Source organism: Pelodiscus sinensis, chromosome 7 (assembly GCF_049634645.1).
Source record: "Pelodiscus sinensis isolate JC-2024 chromosome 7, ASM4963464v1, whole genome shotgun sequence".
In the NCBI taxonomy this organism is placed as follows: Eukaryota; Metazoa; Chordata; order Testudines; family Trionychidae; genus Pelodiscus; species Pelodiscus sinensis.
This window is the reverse complement of record NC_134717.1, coordinates 48,967,040-48,981,223: the sequence shown is the minus strand read 5'-3', so window position 1 is coordinate 48,981,223 and position 14,184 is coordinate 48,967,040. Positions and strand designations below refer to the sequence as shown.

Genomic DNA, 14,184 nt, shown 5'->3' with positions numbered 1-14,184 from the left:
ATCTGTATATAGATCTTAGAAGCAATCAATGCTGCCCTTTGCTATTTAAAGCAGTGCTCGCTTTTTTAAAACCCCAGCACAAGAGAAAGAGATCCAGGGGAGCCAGAAGGGTTGGTGGGAAGCAGGGGGGTGGATTGAAAGAACTCACCTTAGACTTCACTGCAAACTTAATACTTGAGCTAATACCCACTGAAGTCAATGGAAAAAACTAATTGATTTCAATGGGCACTAGCTATGGCTCTAATACAGAATTAGAAAGGAAACTTGCAAACCCTGATCTCCCCTGCACTGCTAAATAGCATTTGCTGTGCTCATTAACCTGACTAAAGACTAATGGAGAAGATAACGAAAAGTAGAGGAGTAACAGGTATTTGTACAAAGTAATTTATCTAGAAGCTTTATCCACGAAAAGCTGTGTCAGTTAAGGAAGCCTGATAGTATAAACAATCGTATAAACCAGCAAAACAAGAATGAATACATTTTCAAAATGGCTGTTAAACAATAGCCCACTATTTAAAAAAATGTAACTAACTTACGTCTCCTTGTGAGTTGTTCTTTCTCTTCTCATCTATTTCTATAAAGGGGGAAAAATCAGTTAGAGAAAAGGAAATATCAAAAGCTTTTTTCCAGGGTAAATATTGTGGAACATATTCTGATCTCAGCATTATTTCCACTATAAATAAGGAGTTATACCACTGATTTACAAGTTTCCCCCAGCCTTTGTCTGCCCTCTAGACCAAAAAGATCCATACCCTTAAACAAATAAGTGCTTTAGCCAGATTTCCAAAAGCACGTCGCACTCATCAGTTCTTGTTGAGAACAATAGATGATGAACTCTTTAGGAAATCTGTCCCTTAGACCGTAAGTCTTTGGGGCAGGGACTTCACCTTCTTTTATGTTTGCAGAAAACCTAGCCATTTATAGGCACAGCTAGAAATTAAGTGGTAATCATTCATAACAACTACAAGCTGCTAAATTATTAATATAACAGCAAAATGTCACTGATAGAGCATCTTAACATTATATATAAAATAGCAATTCTAAATATAATTATTTGAAGTTTAAAAGATTCATGATAGAGCACTAGTTTGGAGTCAGAAGTGACCATGGAGTGGTTCTTGTTATTACAGATTGCAGTTGATTGCCTCTGTCAATTACCCACATTTAGCACTTTGAAAGAAAGTAAATACCTCTTAAAATTTATCGAGTACACTGTCTGATGCTGTACATGGAACAGGAGGTCAACTGCTTCCTAGCATGTAGTCACCATCAGTTTACGCCCTGTTGCATGAAATTATTACTTTTCTATTGTTGTCACACCTTGCATGTTGTTAATAGTCAAAAAGTAAGTTGTCAGTTCTCAAGAATGATTTGCCAATTACTACACTATCTAGTAAGCAAGACCTCAGATACAGTGTAATTATAGAGTGACACTAAACATATAGTGTGACACTAAAATATAGTGTGACATCTGTCACCATCAAGATACATGGGCCCCACCCTAAGAAGTCCCATCCTAAAATTCCCCTGTTCACTGCTCACTAAAGTCTGGTGAATTTGTGCATGTGTATCTGAAGAATGAGACCCACTACAAAATACTTCAACCCAACTTTGTCTTTACAGATAAACTCTCTCTGTGTGTGAGAGTGTATGTGAGAGAGATTATTCTATCAGAGCCAGAAAGAATTTATTTATTTATTCATGCTGTTTTCTATGGTGCTCATTTCTATAGTATTTGAGAACCATACAAACATTAACTGATTCAATTCATGACTTTAAAAGACACACATTAAAATTACTGACATTCCACTGTGTACAATGAAATAAAAGAGGCCCTGAATTAAAAATTAGAGCCCATTTCTAAAGAAGGGGGTAGCCTGGGTCAGCACACAGAGTGCAGGGCTTAAAGTCACAGGGCCTGTTCCTGACATTGGCTTGTTGTGTGACATTGTAGAAGTCATTTTTCAGTTACCTATCTACACAATAGGGATAGTGAGACTGACCCTTCTTCCTAAAGGGATCTAAAGACTGAAAGCACTAACAAAGAGATTGTTAATGCTTTGTGTGGTCAAGAGAAGCATTTGATTTGAATGGGAATTGAGTGAGTCAGGGATTTTCATGATCAGGACCCTGTGTTTCATTTTTGAACAAAGGTCAATGAAAGTGGAGTTTGGTGACATTCCATCTTAAATCTACTCAGGATAGCGAATGTCACAACAAAACTTGAGCAGGATCTTGGGCTGGGAACAAAACCCTGCCTCCAGTCAAATTTTGTCTGGTATCAAGTTTCCCTATTTAGGGTTTGCACAGCTTTAGTTAACAGAACGTGCACTTTTGCAATTCTTTTCAGAGGGCTCACATTACACTTATCAGCAATGAAGATTGCTGCTAAACTAGCCTGGTCAACTGATTCCCAGCAGCACTTACACTGCAGCCAGTAATGTGAACAGTGTTTGACCCTGTGTGGGCTTAGAAAAAAAAATCACTTAGTGTGTGTTTACACTTGCACCCTATTTTGAAATAGGTATGCAAATGAAGACATTCGAAATTGCAGATGAAGCTGGGATTTAAATGTCCCGCACTTCATTTGCATATTCACGTTATGGCGCTATTTCAAAATAGTGCTATTTAGAAATAAAATGCACTGTGTAAACGCTTTATTTTGAGAGAAAATCCTTCTCTCGAAATAACCCTTATTCCTCACAAAATGAGGTTTAACAGTTATTTTGAGAGAAGGGTTTTCTCTCGAAATAAAGCATCTACACAGTATGTTTTATTTCGAAATAGCGTCATAATGCAAATATGCAAATGAAGCACAGGATATTTAAATCCCGGCTTCATTTGCAATTTCAAATGTCTTCATTTGCATCCCTATTTCAAAATAGGGTGCAAGTGTAGACATACCCTTAAGTGACTCTAATGCAACTAGCACAAAATACCCAGCCTAGCACCTCTATGAAAATCCGAGAAGGAACAAAATCCATTTAATGATTTTAAATTAAGTCACTGAAATCATATGAACTGACGGTGTTTGCAATTTCAGTAGCGTGTGGGGAGACCTGAAAACGGACCAGAAAGGATCCAGTGTAGAGCTAAAGCAGCCAGGCTTCGGGCAGCAGGTGCAAGCAGTGCAGTCTATGAGCTGAGAGGTGAAGGGAAGAAAGGAGAAGAAGTGGTGGTCAGAGAGGCAGTGGTGATGGAAATTAGTTGCCAGGAGGAGTGTAGCTCAACGAAGCAGATACAGTTCAGGGGAAGAGAGTAAACCAACATACACTGTAGCTTTTGTGAGAGAGAGAGAGAAAGAAAGAAAGAAAGAAAGAAAGAAAGAAAGAAGGAGGGAGGAAGGCGAGAAGAGACCTTACAATGGATCTGGACAGTCTCAGTCAGTGAATTCTTACTCAAGAGGCAGGGTGGGGTGAAACGGATGGGGATTCCAAAGGTATGGTAAAGAGGCTGGAGTTGTGGGTGCAAGACTCAATGCAGCTGGAGAAATGGAGCTGTTTGGCAAGGAATTTAGATGAACAGAACACAAGGGAAACAACTGAGTTGTAGTGATAGTAGAGTGATAAGTGGGTAGGACCCAATCAACACCCACATTGCCCCAGGATTTCCCCACAGATGTATTCAGTGGCATGCATGGGTAACTGGTGCTTGAAGGGGCAGGAGGTGCAGGAGAACCACAAAGAGGGGCATAGAGAGGACATGAGGGTGGACCCTATTTAGCAATTACAATTTTGGCAACAGCATGGATGGGGTGGTGCACCTCCTGAGTGCCACAAGTCACTTCTGGCAGCATGACACTAGCGGGGAGCAGAGGTGAAAGGATGAATTATTTTGATGAGAAAGAAGGGCATAAGAGTGGAGAGTAACATGGAGTGAATGAACAACTGAGGATTAATCTACATGAGGGGATTTACTAGCACAGGGGTGGCCAACCCATGGATTGCGAGCCACATGCAGCTCTTCAAAGGAAAAATTGTGGCTCCCATACCCACGGCAGTTCTGCATTCCCCAATTCTGACCATTTTCCCTTGACTGGTCAGGGCACTGCTTGGGGCAGCAATATCTGATGCTGTGGCCGACAAAAGCCTGCTTAGACCACACGCAGCTCTTAAAGGGGCAGCTATTTTTTTGTTTGTTTTTGTTTTTGTGCTCAACAACTTCTTTCCCTCAGCTCTTTGCGCTGTATCCACCACTATTTTGGCTTTTTATCTGTAATGGGTTGGCCACCCCTGTACTAGCAGAAGTATACCAGTGTAAGTATAGTGCTATAGTTATACCTACATGTAACCCTCTGGGTGGACTATTCTATTTGAGCATGACTGCCTTTTTCTGAGCTAGCTTGAGTTACTTTGAAAGCAGTATAAGTTATTAAGGGAAAAGACAATGATATCCCAAATAAAAGTGTCTACATGGTAAGTTGTACAGATATAACTATAATGGTATAATTATACTGGTATAGTTCTATCAGGAAATTCTCCCAATGTAGAAAGACCTGAGTCATCAGTGAGATGGCAGAAAAGGCAGAGGAAAGAGTATTATCTTTGCGAACCAAACTGAACCAGTGATCTCTGAATCAGAGTGCCATGTGAATGACGGAATTCAGTACACTGTGGGTTGTTATGTTAACTTGGTATTCATTGCTAAATCCCCATGGATTTGGTTAAGAGTAGGCAGCATGGTGTCATTGCTAAATCACTCTTTGTTTGCTAACCCTCCTTGAGAGAGTTTGAGGAATGACTTAAAACAAGCCATAAATATTGGAGTTGATTGATAATTAAAAGTGAAATCCTGGCTCCACTGAGGTTAATGATAAAACTACAGTCCTGCATGTGAGGAAAAGCTGCAAGATTTGTCCCAGTGATATTTCTCCAAAGTGGAGGGAGAGACACTGGGAAAATGTTTCACTGAAAATCCCTCACAGCATATCAATCTCTAAAGCTGTGCATAGCCATCCTTAGCATAGCCATATCCTCATACATACTTCATTTTGCAGTTAGTTGAGTTATGCCACATTCCCCCTGTTATAAAAGAGGTCAGAAGCAGGCCATGCTCTGGGTGGGAGTCAGAACGACCACTGCTGCATTTGATTATCAGTTTTCCCGCAAATCTCGATTAGTTTTTCCAAGAAACATGACCATACTGTGGGGAGAACCATGTGGTCTCTTTGGAATGAGAATGGAGACAGGAAACATGAGCGTTCACATCTGCTGCCCTTCCCTCTGCTCCCATCGGATAGACTTAATGCACTTACAGAGACTGTGCAGGGCACAAGGTGACATATTCTAAATGACTTGGCCTCTGATCTCACCAGTGGCTCCCCTATGGAGTCATCCTGCAAAATCGTATCTTGTCAGACTAAGTAATCTGCTTTCTATTCCAGTGGTAAGAACAAATAAAAGCCTCTGCTCCAGTTTTCAGTCAGGGACTGGGAAGGCAGAGTAGGTTGCAAAGAGCGGCTGTCAGCACCAAAAGAACTCAGTGAGTGGCAGGTGTAATTACTGAGAAATGTGCATAAGCCCACAGGAAAATTCTGCATTTTACTCTACTCCACTAGGAGGCAAAATTGGGTCACACAAGGCTATTCAGCAACCTTGCCCTTGTAATATTTCTGTACAACAAAGGATCCATTTCTGACTGAGGTTCAGCCTGTGAAGCCCAGCAATTTATAAAATAACATCAAGGAAGAACAAATTTGGCAGTATGGCACTGAATTGTGACTCAGGAGTTGAGCTCATTGAAACCATTATTTTTTTCCATGTGAAAATTTTTCATAATTAATTTTTTTTCATTTAATTTTACTTTGGAAGTAAAAATCTTACTCTTACTTTTTTAATTTCAACACCCTTTTCCTCTTAGAAAAAGGAGGGGGAAATGAAAAAGTGAGGTGAAATGGAAAATAAAGCATTTATGCTCACATTTTAATTCCTCCCACATACATACAGGAAAAAAGTCTGTATCGCTTTATGCTTCTCTCTTGCATATAAAGAGATAGACCATTACAAATAAGAGAAAGTGTTATTTTGAAAAGGGAAAATGCTACTTCCACTCGTGTTTACCTTTTTAAAATTTCCTCCAATTTTCTAGTGCAAACAGAAAGGAAAATAGAGGATCTGAGAGAAGAACCCTGAATATGCCCAATTCATGTGGCATTCAGAGGCAAGCATTAATATTAAAGGACAATGGAGCTTAATTTGTAATGAAAAAGCAATCATTTTAAACTTCTAACAGGCTAAGAATATATTCATCCCATTCATCAGCGTTCAACTTGATATTAATGGCAGTCAGAAACTTAATTATCATAGGCAATATTATTTCATTGGTTTAATTAGTCGGACTTTGTTGAAAAAGTTCAGTTGAAGCTGATTTTTGATGGACAGTTGGATTTTGACATCCTTGCAAAAAAAGTTCATTAAAAGTTTCTGTTTCATGTAGAAAAGTCAAGAGTTCTTATCGAAAAAACATAAATTGACAAGTAGTTTTAGGCTGAAAAACAAAACCTTTCAGCTTTTTGGCTGAAAATTTGGGAAGGAGGAGGTTTGTGTTTTGTTTTGTTTTGTTTTGTTTTGAATGAAATGTTATCATACGGAAAAAATACCATTTTCTGAACACCTCCAATTATCTGTCACTTTGCTTTCTGAAGCAGCTGCATCCCTACTGCACTACTCCATTTTGGTCTTGGCTTTGTCCTTATCACTGGCTGTGCAGTAAGAATTGCCTGTCTCCACTGCTACTGCAAGAGATAACACAGTAGTGCTAAGCAAGAGTAATGAAACCCCAGGAAAATGGGTCTTGATGTCTGGTTTCGGTGCAGAATGGATATGGTGCCATTGGTCTAGAACATCCCCAAATCCTCTTTGCACACACATCCCTCTCCTGCCATATGGGCAAGAGGTTTAGTCATCTCTGTGGTGCTGTCTTTTGATCCTCCTCCAGATATGGCCCCATTCCAATATGGCAGAGGAATCGTGAGCTGGAGAAATCTGCTGGGTTTCTGGTTTCTTTGTCGTGCTGTTGCCAGCCTTTTGAAGGTCCTAAGCAGGAATATTGCCTGCTCAGAAAATATTAATAATGGAGGCCCTCTTTAGCTGCAGGGAGCCCTAACCAGCTGGACTGCTTATGCCTATTTTGGGCTCTTTGTGACACTGAAGCTGGAGCAAGCAAAGCAGGTGGAATCTGGCTTGTTGTGTGAAACAGGACATTGGTAGGGACTTTAAATCTCAAGTTAGAGAAAAATCAAAGGTCACCACAATTGGTAACAAGTTCAACCAGTTTTTGTTACATTCGTGTTGACTTGTCAAAATTTCCCTGTAGCAAGATAATGCCATGTTTAACAGCAAAATAAGAACTGGCTATTTTTTATGTGAAACAAATGAACCAAATACTGATGTCTATGAATTTGACTCGTGCTGAAATTCTTCATTTTCTTAGATGGAAAAACAAAGTTATTAGTTCTTTATGGCAGGATGACCATCTAGGTGTGAATGAGACAAAGGAAGGCTTTCTCATGAGGGTACATGGGAGGCCTTGATTCAGATACTCCAGAGACCACCCTACAGAGTACTTTTGCTGGGGATTTTCTGTGTAACCTTATGAAAGTCACGTAAGCCCAGATTTTCCAAAAATTGCATCTGCAATTGTGCACCGAAACTATACAGGAAATACCTGCAGTTAAGCATGCAATCTCAAGTAACTAGTCATATGCAAATGACTAGTTTGTGATATATAGGGTGATTTCTTATGCTACCTATGGGAGCAGATGAATGTGCAATTTTCTGAAAATGTTGGCTTTAATAATTGTGTGCCTCAGTTTCCTTCTCAATAAAATGAGTGATACCTACCTACCTGTCTCATGGGGATGTTATCAGCTATATGAGTGGGATTGAGGAAACATTTCAGATGGAATGTAACAGAGAAATTCAATGCCTGGGTATTATTTATTTTCTGCCACCAAAACTGCTTTTATTGCCACCAAAACACACACACACACAAACCATTATAAAAAATATTACATTCTTCTGCTTTTAACCAGTAGTGAGGATTTTCCATAATGGTCTAACCACTTCACAAGCTATCTTGTTGAATTAGTAAGCTAAGAAATTGAAAAATATCTAATCAGGCAAACATGGGGTCACACTTTGACAAAGTGAATTGTCTGGTTTTCTTTTGTCTATGTCTCCCAAGCAAAAATCTGCTGCTGATGCGTATGTAATTACATTTAATTACTAAGAAATATGGCAAATCCTGCTGAGCATTAGTGTGTGCCTCTGTAAATCTCTGCACTGAAAAAGTACCTCATTAAACTACAATATTCCAGCTGCCAGGGTAAGTGTAGCTGGAGGCAGTTTTCCCCTCCCTTATTCTAGTGCTGACAAGAGGGTAAGTACTTTACCATTCCACTGCATTTCATACTCAAATCAGCATCTAAATTATTGCTTGGTCCTTCAAGGAATCCTAACAACAAGATCTGCACAGGAAACACAGCATTAATAAAAACACAGGAGAGAAGCACTCTCTCAAGCTATTCTTCCCTTTCTTCTTTTACAATGTTCCTTTGTTAGGATTAGTAGCATACGAAACCTACCGTATTGTTGATTCAAGGCACCTTCACCAAAGGAACTCCTTGAGTTCAGGTTAAGATAGACTGCATGGATCTATGTCTTACTTTCACAAGATTAATAATGTTAATTTGAGAGCACCGAATAGGTAACCTGGTATCATAGTTGGCTGATCCTGTAGGAGTCAGTCACCATTTTGACAGTCATTTTATCCTGCAAAGAGCTTGACATGTATCAACATTTATGCTTGTATTGAGCCTTATAGAACCAATGAGATTCTGCAAGGATTTATCACTTTCTGGAATCGGGACCTTAATCAGTATTCCCTTAATACATAGAATAAAGTATATCATAGTGTGTGGTCTTTTAAAAAATCATGACACTAGAATCTTGTACTAAGTTACATGCTACGGATTTTTTAAGTTAGTGACGAGGCTGCCTTTTTTAAAATAATTATTAATAAATTATTCTATATATGTCAGGTACCAATGCTATTGAATGTCTTACTTAAAATAAAAATAGTTAAAGCATCCTTAATAACTCAGATTAAATCCAGTCACTGCAAGTCCTGTGTTTAATCTAGACCCTTACTCATGAACCCATAGATTTCTACCCGTGTTTTACCAAATTTACTACTTGTAGGAGAGAAGATGCCAAACTCTGTGTCAATGTAACTTCAATGGGATTGATTTCAGCCTAAAACTGAAGTACTGAATTTACTGACTCACAAAGATTCATAGAGAATTATACCCTTTCTACACAGTTTTTAACATATTACATAATTCCATGCCAAGGACAGAAGTCTCTCTTAAATTCTTTAGGATGGTCCAAAAGCCCATTGGAAAAAGGTACAATTTTCTATCAAATTCTATCAGACTCTTCTGTAAGGCAAAGCCTTCTGTGTCCTGCAATGTAATGGTGCCCGTGCACTCCTTGAACACTGAGGAAGGGGCCTCCATTGAAAGTCTGACAAAAAATGACTCAGGAAGGCTGTGTATGGATGGATCTGAGTTTAGCACACACCAGGTTGCATGGAGGGGCTCTGCATTGCAATCTCATGCCCTAATCCCAGGTGGAAGGCTAGATTACCTCTCACTAGCATACCTGCACTTCTCAGCAGAGAGCCTGACGACTAAGATGTAAACACTAGTTTAGGAGCAGGAGCAGCCATGCTCTTTCATTAGTATAAATCCTGCCCCATAGAAATTTTAAAAATTAACTTTAAAACAAAGAAAATACCAGTCATTTCCTCTAGACATGCTAGTGTCTGCTACAAAGACAGACCCATCTGAACGAAAAAAAAACAGGACTGTGTAGCACTTTAAAGACTAACAAGATGGTTTATTAGGTGATGAGCTTTCATGGGCCAGACCCACTTCCTCAGATCAAATAGTGGAAGAAAATTGTCACAACCATATATACCAAAGGATACAAATTAAAAAAATGAACACATATGAAAAGGACAAATCACATTTCAGAACAGAAGGGGGATGGAGTCTCTCTACAAAATCTGGTAGGAGTACTGGCTGCATAAGAGGGGGCAGCAATACCTAGCAACCCAGTGATGACTGAAGAATTATTCAGGACATGAAACAAAACCCTCTTTCATAATTTACAAAGATAAAAATTCCCCTAAAACATACATACAGAGCCTGTCATTTTTTATCAAGAGAATATGGAGCCATCTTAAATCTCAAAAGCAAATCTCAATGCATTTGTCTATAACATGAGATCCTGAGAAAAAAGCCATAGTATGCAGTTCACTGCTGTGTTAGATCAGCTTTATTCCAGCATAACTCATGGAAATCAATGGAATTAGATTGGCATAAAACTGGAATATCATGGTGGTGAATAAGGCCAGATGAATTATTATTATAGGCATAAAAATGTCATCTAATTTTTATCTGGGAGGCCAAACTTTGATCTATTACACTGGAGCAAATCCAGAGTAGTTCCCATAATCAGTGGCATTACCCTAAATTTCCACTTGTCTAACTAAAATGAGCATTTGCTGCTGGGGTTCTTCACTCTCCTCTCTACTTCTTCATGGTTTGCCATCTACTTAATACCACCACATGAGTCCACCTGCAATATTGGATTCTCTAGCTTGTACTCTACACCATAGACACAACCTGGCTACATCTACACTGGCCCCTTCTTCGGAAGAGGCATGCTAATTTCTAACTTTGGAATAGGGAAATCCGCGGGGGATTTAAATATCCCCTGCGGGATTTAAATAAACATGGCCACCACTTTTTTTCCGGCTTGGGGAAAAGCCGGAAAAGAGCGTCCAGACTGGCGCGATCCTCCAGAATAAAGCCCTTTTCCAGAGGATCTCTTATTCCTACTTGGGCCAGTGTAGACATAGCCCCTCTGTGTTTCATCCATTTTATCAATCACTTTGTAAATAAAGGGTTTTTTACAAAAATGGAGTCCAGGAAGCATGCAAACATATATGCATGGGTACAGGAAAGACCTTGTTGTCACATTGTATCTATTTTGCTACCTCACACGCTGAACTAAACTAAGGAGCATTTACTCCCACAAGTAGCCCTAGTGATACACCTCATGCACTGTCCCTTTAGATGTGGGAGACTCGAAGACCCACATATGGAAAGAAATGGTGATATAATTATTAGAATCTTCTGGTGATTTCTTTTGCCCAGTTTTCTACTCCCTCTGCGGTTATCCATCTCTTCCCTTGTTAATCTCTTTAAACTATGAGAGACCTTTGTAAAAATGCTGACCTATTCAGTAGGATTAGGGTTTCATTCCCCTCTATCTGCTCATTATTTTAAATCTGTATCTTTTAATTTACTTTAATCAGATTAATAAAGTTTGCAGATGATACCTAGTTGGGAGAGGTTGCAACTGCTTTGGAGGATAGGGTCATAATTCAAAATGATCTGGATAAACTGGAGAAATGCCTGAGGTAAATAGGACAAAGTTTAATAAGGACAAATGCAAAGTGCTCCACTTAGGAAGGACCAAACAGTTTCACATACACACACAGAATGGGACGTGACTGTCAAGGAAGAAGTACTGCAGAAAGGGATCTAGAGGTCATAGTGGAGCACTGATTAGGCCTCAATTGGAGTATTGTGTCCAGTTCTGGGCATCACATTTCAAGAAAGATGTGGATGAAATTGGAGTGGGTCCAGGGAAGAGCAACAAAAATGATTAAAGATTTAGGAAACGTGAGCTATGAGGGAAAACTGAAAGAACTGGATTTGTTTAGTTTGAAAAAGAAAAGACCTAGAGGGGACACGATAGCAGTTTTCAAGTATGTTAAAGGATGTTACAAGAAGGAGGAAGAAAAATTGTTCTCCTTAAGGTTCTGGAATCACCTTTTTTGGAGATATTTAAGAGCAGGTTAGATAAACATCTATCAGGCATCAATTTGATGGTGCTTGGTCCTCCTATGAGGGCAAAGGACTAGACCTGATGACCTTTCAGGGTCCCTTCCAGTTCTAGTATTCTATGATACTATGAAAGGGCTAGATTTTGACTCTGAAGTAAAGGCAAACAAGGAGCAACATTTTTAGGCTTTGCCCAAGGCAGAAGAAAGTTTGTGTTAAAGATTATGAAGATTGTCAACACCAGGGTCATTGTGTCTTCTAGGATGATTAGCAGATGTTCATCAGAATTGGAGCTGGTCAAAAAAAAATTGAAATGGCAATAGAAATGTTAATCATCATTTTGACAAAAAATGTCAAAAACTTTGGGATGTGTTCAATTTTATTTTTTGCCATTTTTTTGGTCAGCTCTAACTACAATAGAATGAGCATCATTCAGAAGACTGTTGGAAAAACTGGTATCTGTAGAAGCTGGTTTCAAAAATGAGAGCAGTTTCCTGAATCACTCATCAGTCAAAAAACAGCAATTACAGGCGTGGTAATTCTTACAAGAGAAGATGATCCGATGGATGGGGGGCATGATTTTAAAATAAATCTCCTGATTTAATAATTGATGTAGAAATTGGCTTTAAATCATACTGTAAACATGGCTAATTTTAACTTAAAGCCTCTACACCCCACAATCTCCTTTGTGTGAAATAAAGGGAATTGCCTCTCAGTTAGCGACTGAGTAAATGAGTGGAAGCGGAATAAATGAAAGTATTTTTCTTTTCACATCTCTAACATGTCATACACTGTGTGCGGGATGCAGCTTAAAATGTCTTACTAGTAGAGATAAATTATTAAGGATAAATAATTCATTGAAACGTCAGGCATAATTTAGAGAGAAACTTCCTCCCACTGAATTTGCAATTGGTCCTGTGCAGAGGGTTCTTCAGATTTTCCATAAGGGAAAAGTCTATGAGAAAACCACCAGGTGTCACTGTGTACAGACGGTGCATTATAATGTCTAACAGAGAGTTGCTTTATAGTAACATCTAAATCTTTCATGCTGAAAGAATATCAACTTGGAGACAGCAATATTTTTCTTGTTTTCAACAGAAAAGAAGTTTAACCATGAACTCTCATAAAGTTTCACATACACTGACATCATACCAATGTCTGCTGTAACTAGAAAACTTAGAAAAACTTAAGAAAATATTTCAGAGACTGGCTTGAAACTATATTTTATGAAAACTGCACTCTGCTTCCTATAAAAATGAAAATAGCCCCAACAATGTAAGTTATCTAGCAAACTTAAGGCCTGTATCAGCAAAACAGAACCAACCACCCAATAATTTTCTGCTCCCAGCCCATGAAAAGGGAACAAGAAATATAAACATATAAATATAAATGAAATCTTGACTTTCACAAAGTCAGTGGAAGCTTTGACTCCTATAATCAGGACTTCATCCAGTGTAAGAAAATGTTTTGTGTCCCATGTGCAGGACTTAATGCTTGTAAAATGAAGCTGGCTCGTTATTAAGAGAGCTATATACAGGAATGCTTCGATTTCTATCATCATGCTAGCTATATGCTCACAGATTGACTTCCTCTTGCTTTCTCTAGGCTCTTCCATTCTGCAGCCAAAGCTACTCCCTCCAAATTCCATGCAGGTTGCTACAGAAAGATCCCTAAACCTAGAGAAGGATAAGGATTCCATTTCCCTAGCGTAATCCGTATGAGTTTTATATTTTTGATATTTAAAATATTTCTCTAAGGGGATTGTAGCATTTGGTTAATCAAGTTAGCTCACTGACAAACCATCTCCCAGCTGTATAATGGTCCTGAGGTTTTTTTACATTTATTTTTTGCACCCCTTTGATTAAATCACTGTTTTGTAAGAAGTTCTGCCCAACTCTTCCTTTAAGATATTAAGGTGCAGCGCTTGTTAAAACCATTGTGCATGTTATAACATTCATATCTGAAGATGGAATATAGCCAGTAAATGCTATTGTTCATTTCTTTCTAACTTTGTGTCTGCCTGAAAATCTCTTTGATGTTTTAATGTTTTTTTACAGAGTTCTGAACTCTCCACCATGGACATACTGTTCCAGAGTCTGAACGCTAGATAACCTTACAAGGTTCCTACACTTTGCACTAAATTAATGGATTAGCAGATATATGGACTTGTCATCTCAAGTCTTTCCTCTGGGATATATTTATCATGTGGTTTTGTACATGCCTTTTTAGAGGGATTTACTTCTAATCTTTTATTCATGTATTATTTC

The 14,184-nt window shown here is 38.8% G+C and overlaps 1 protein-coding gene across 5 annotated transcripts in view; it reads right to left on the bottom strand.

The window, feature by feature from the left end:
- The window catches only part of PPP1R1C (protein phosphatase 1 regulatory inhibitor subunit 1C), an 82,019-nt gene that overhangs the window by 43,315 nt on the left and 24,520 nt on the right, over positions 1-14,184 (bottom strand). For all 5 annotated transcript variants that reach the window (XM_006121696.4, XM_014572862.2, XM_075933753.1 and 2 more), the window contains exon 3: positions 537-574. In XM_006121696.4, the coding sequence (XP_006121758.1) occupies positions 537-574 (38 nt within the window). The remainder of the gene's footprint in view (positions 1-536; positions 575-14,184) is intronic.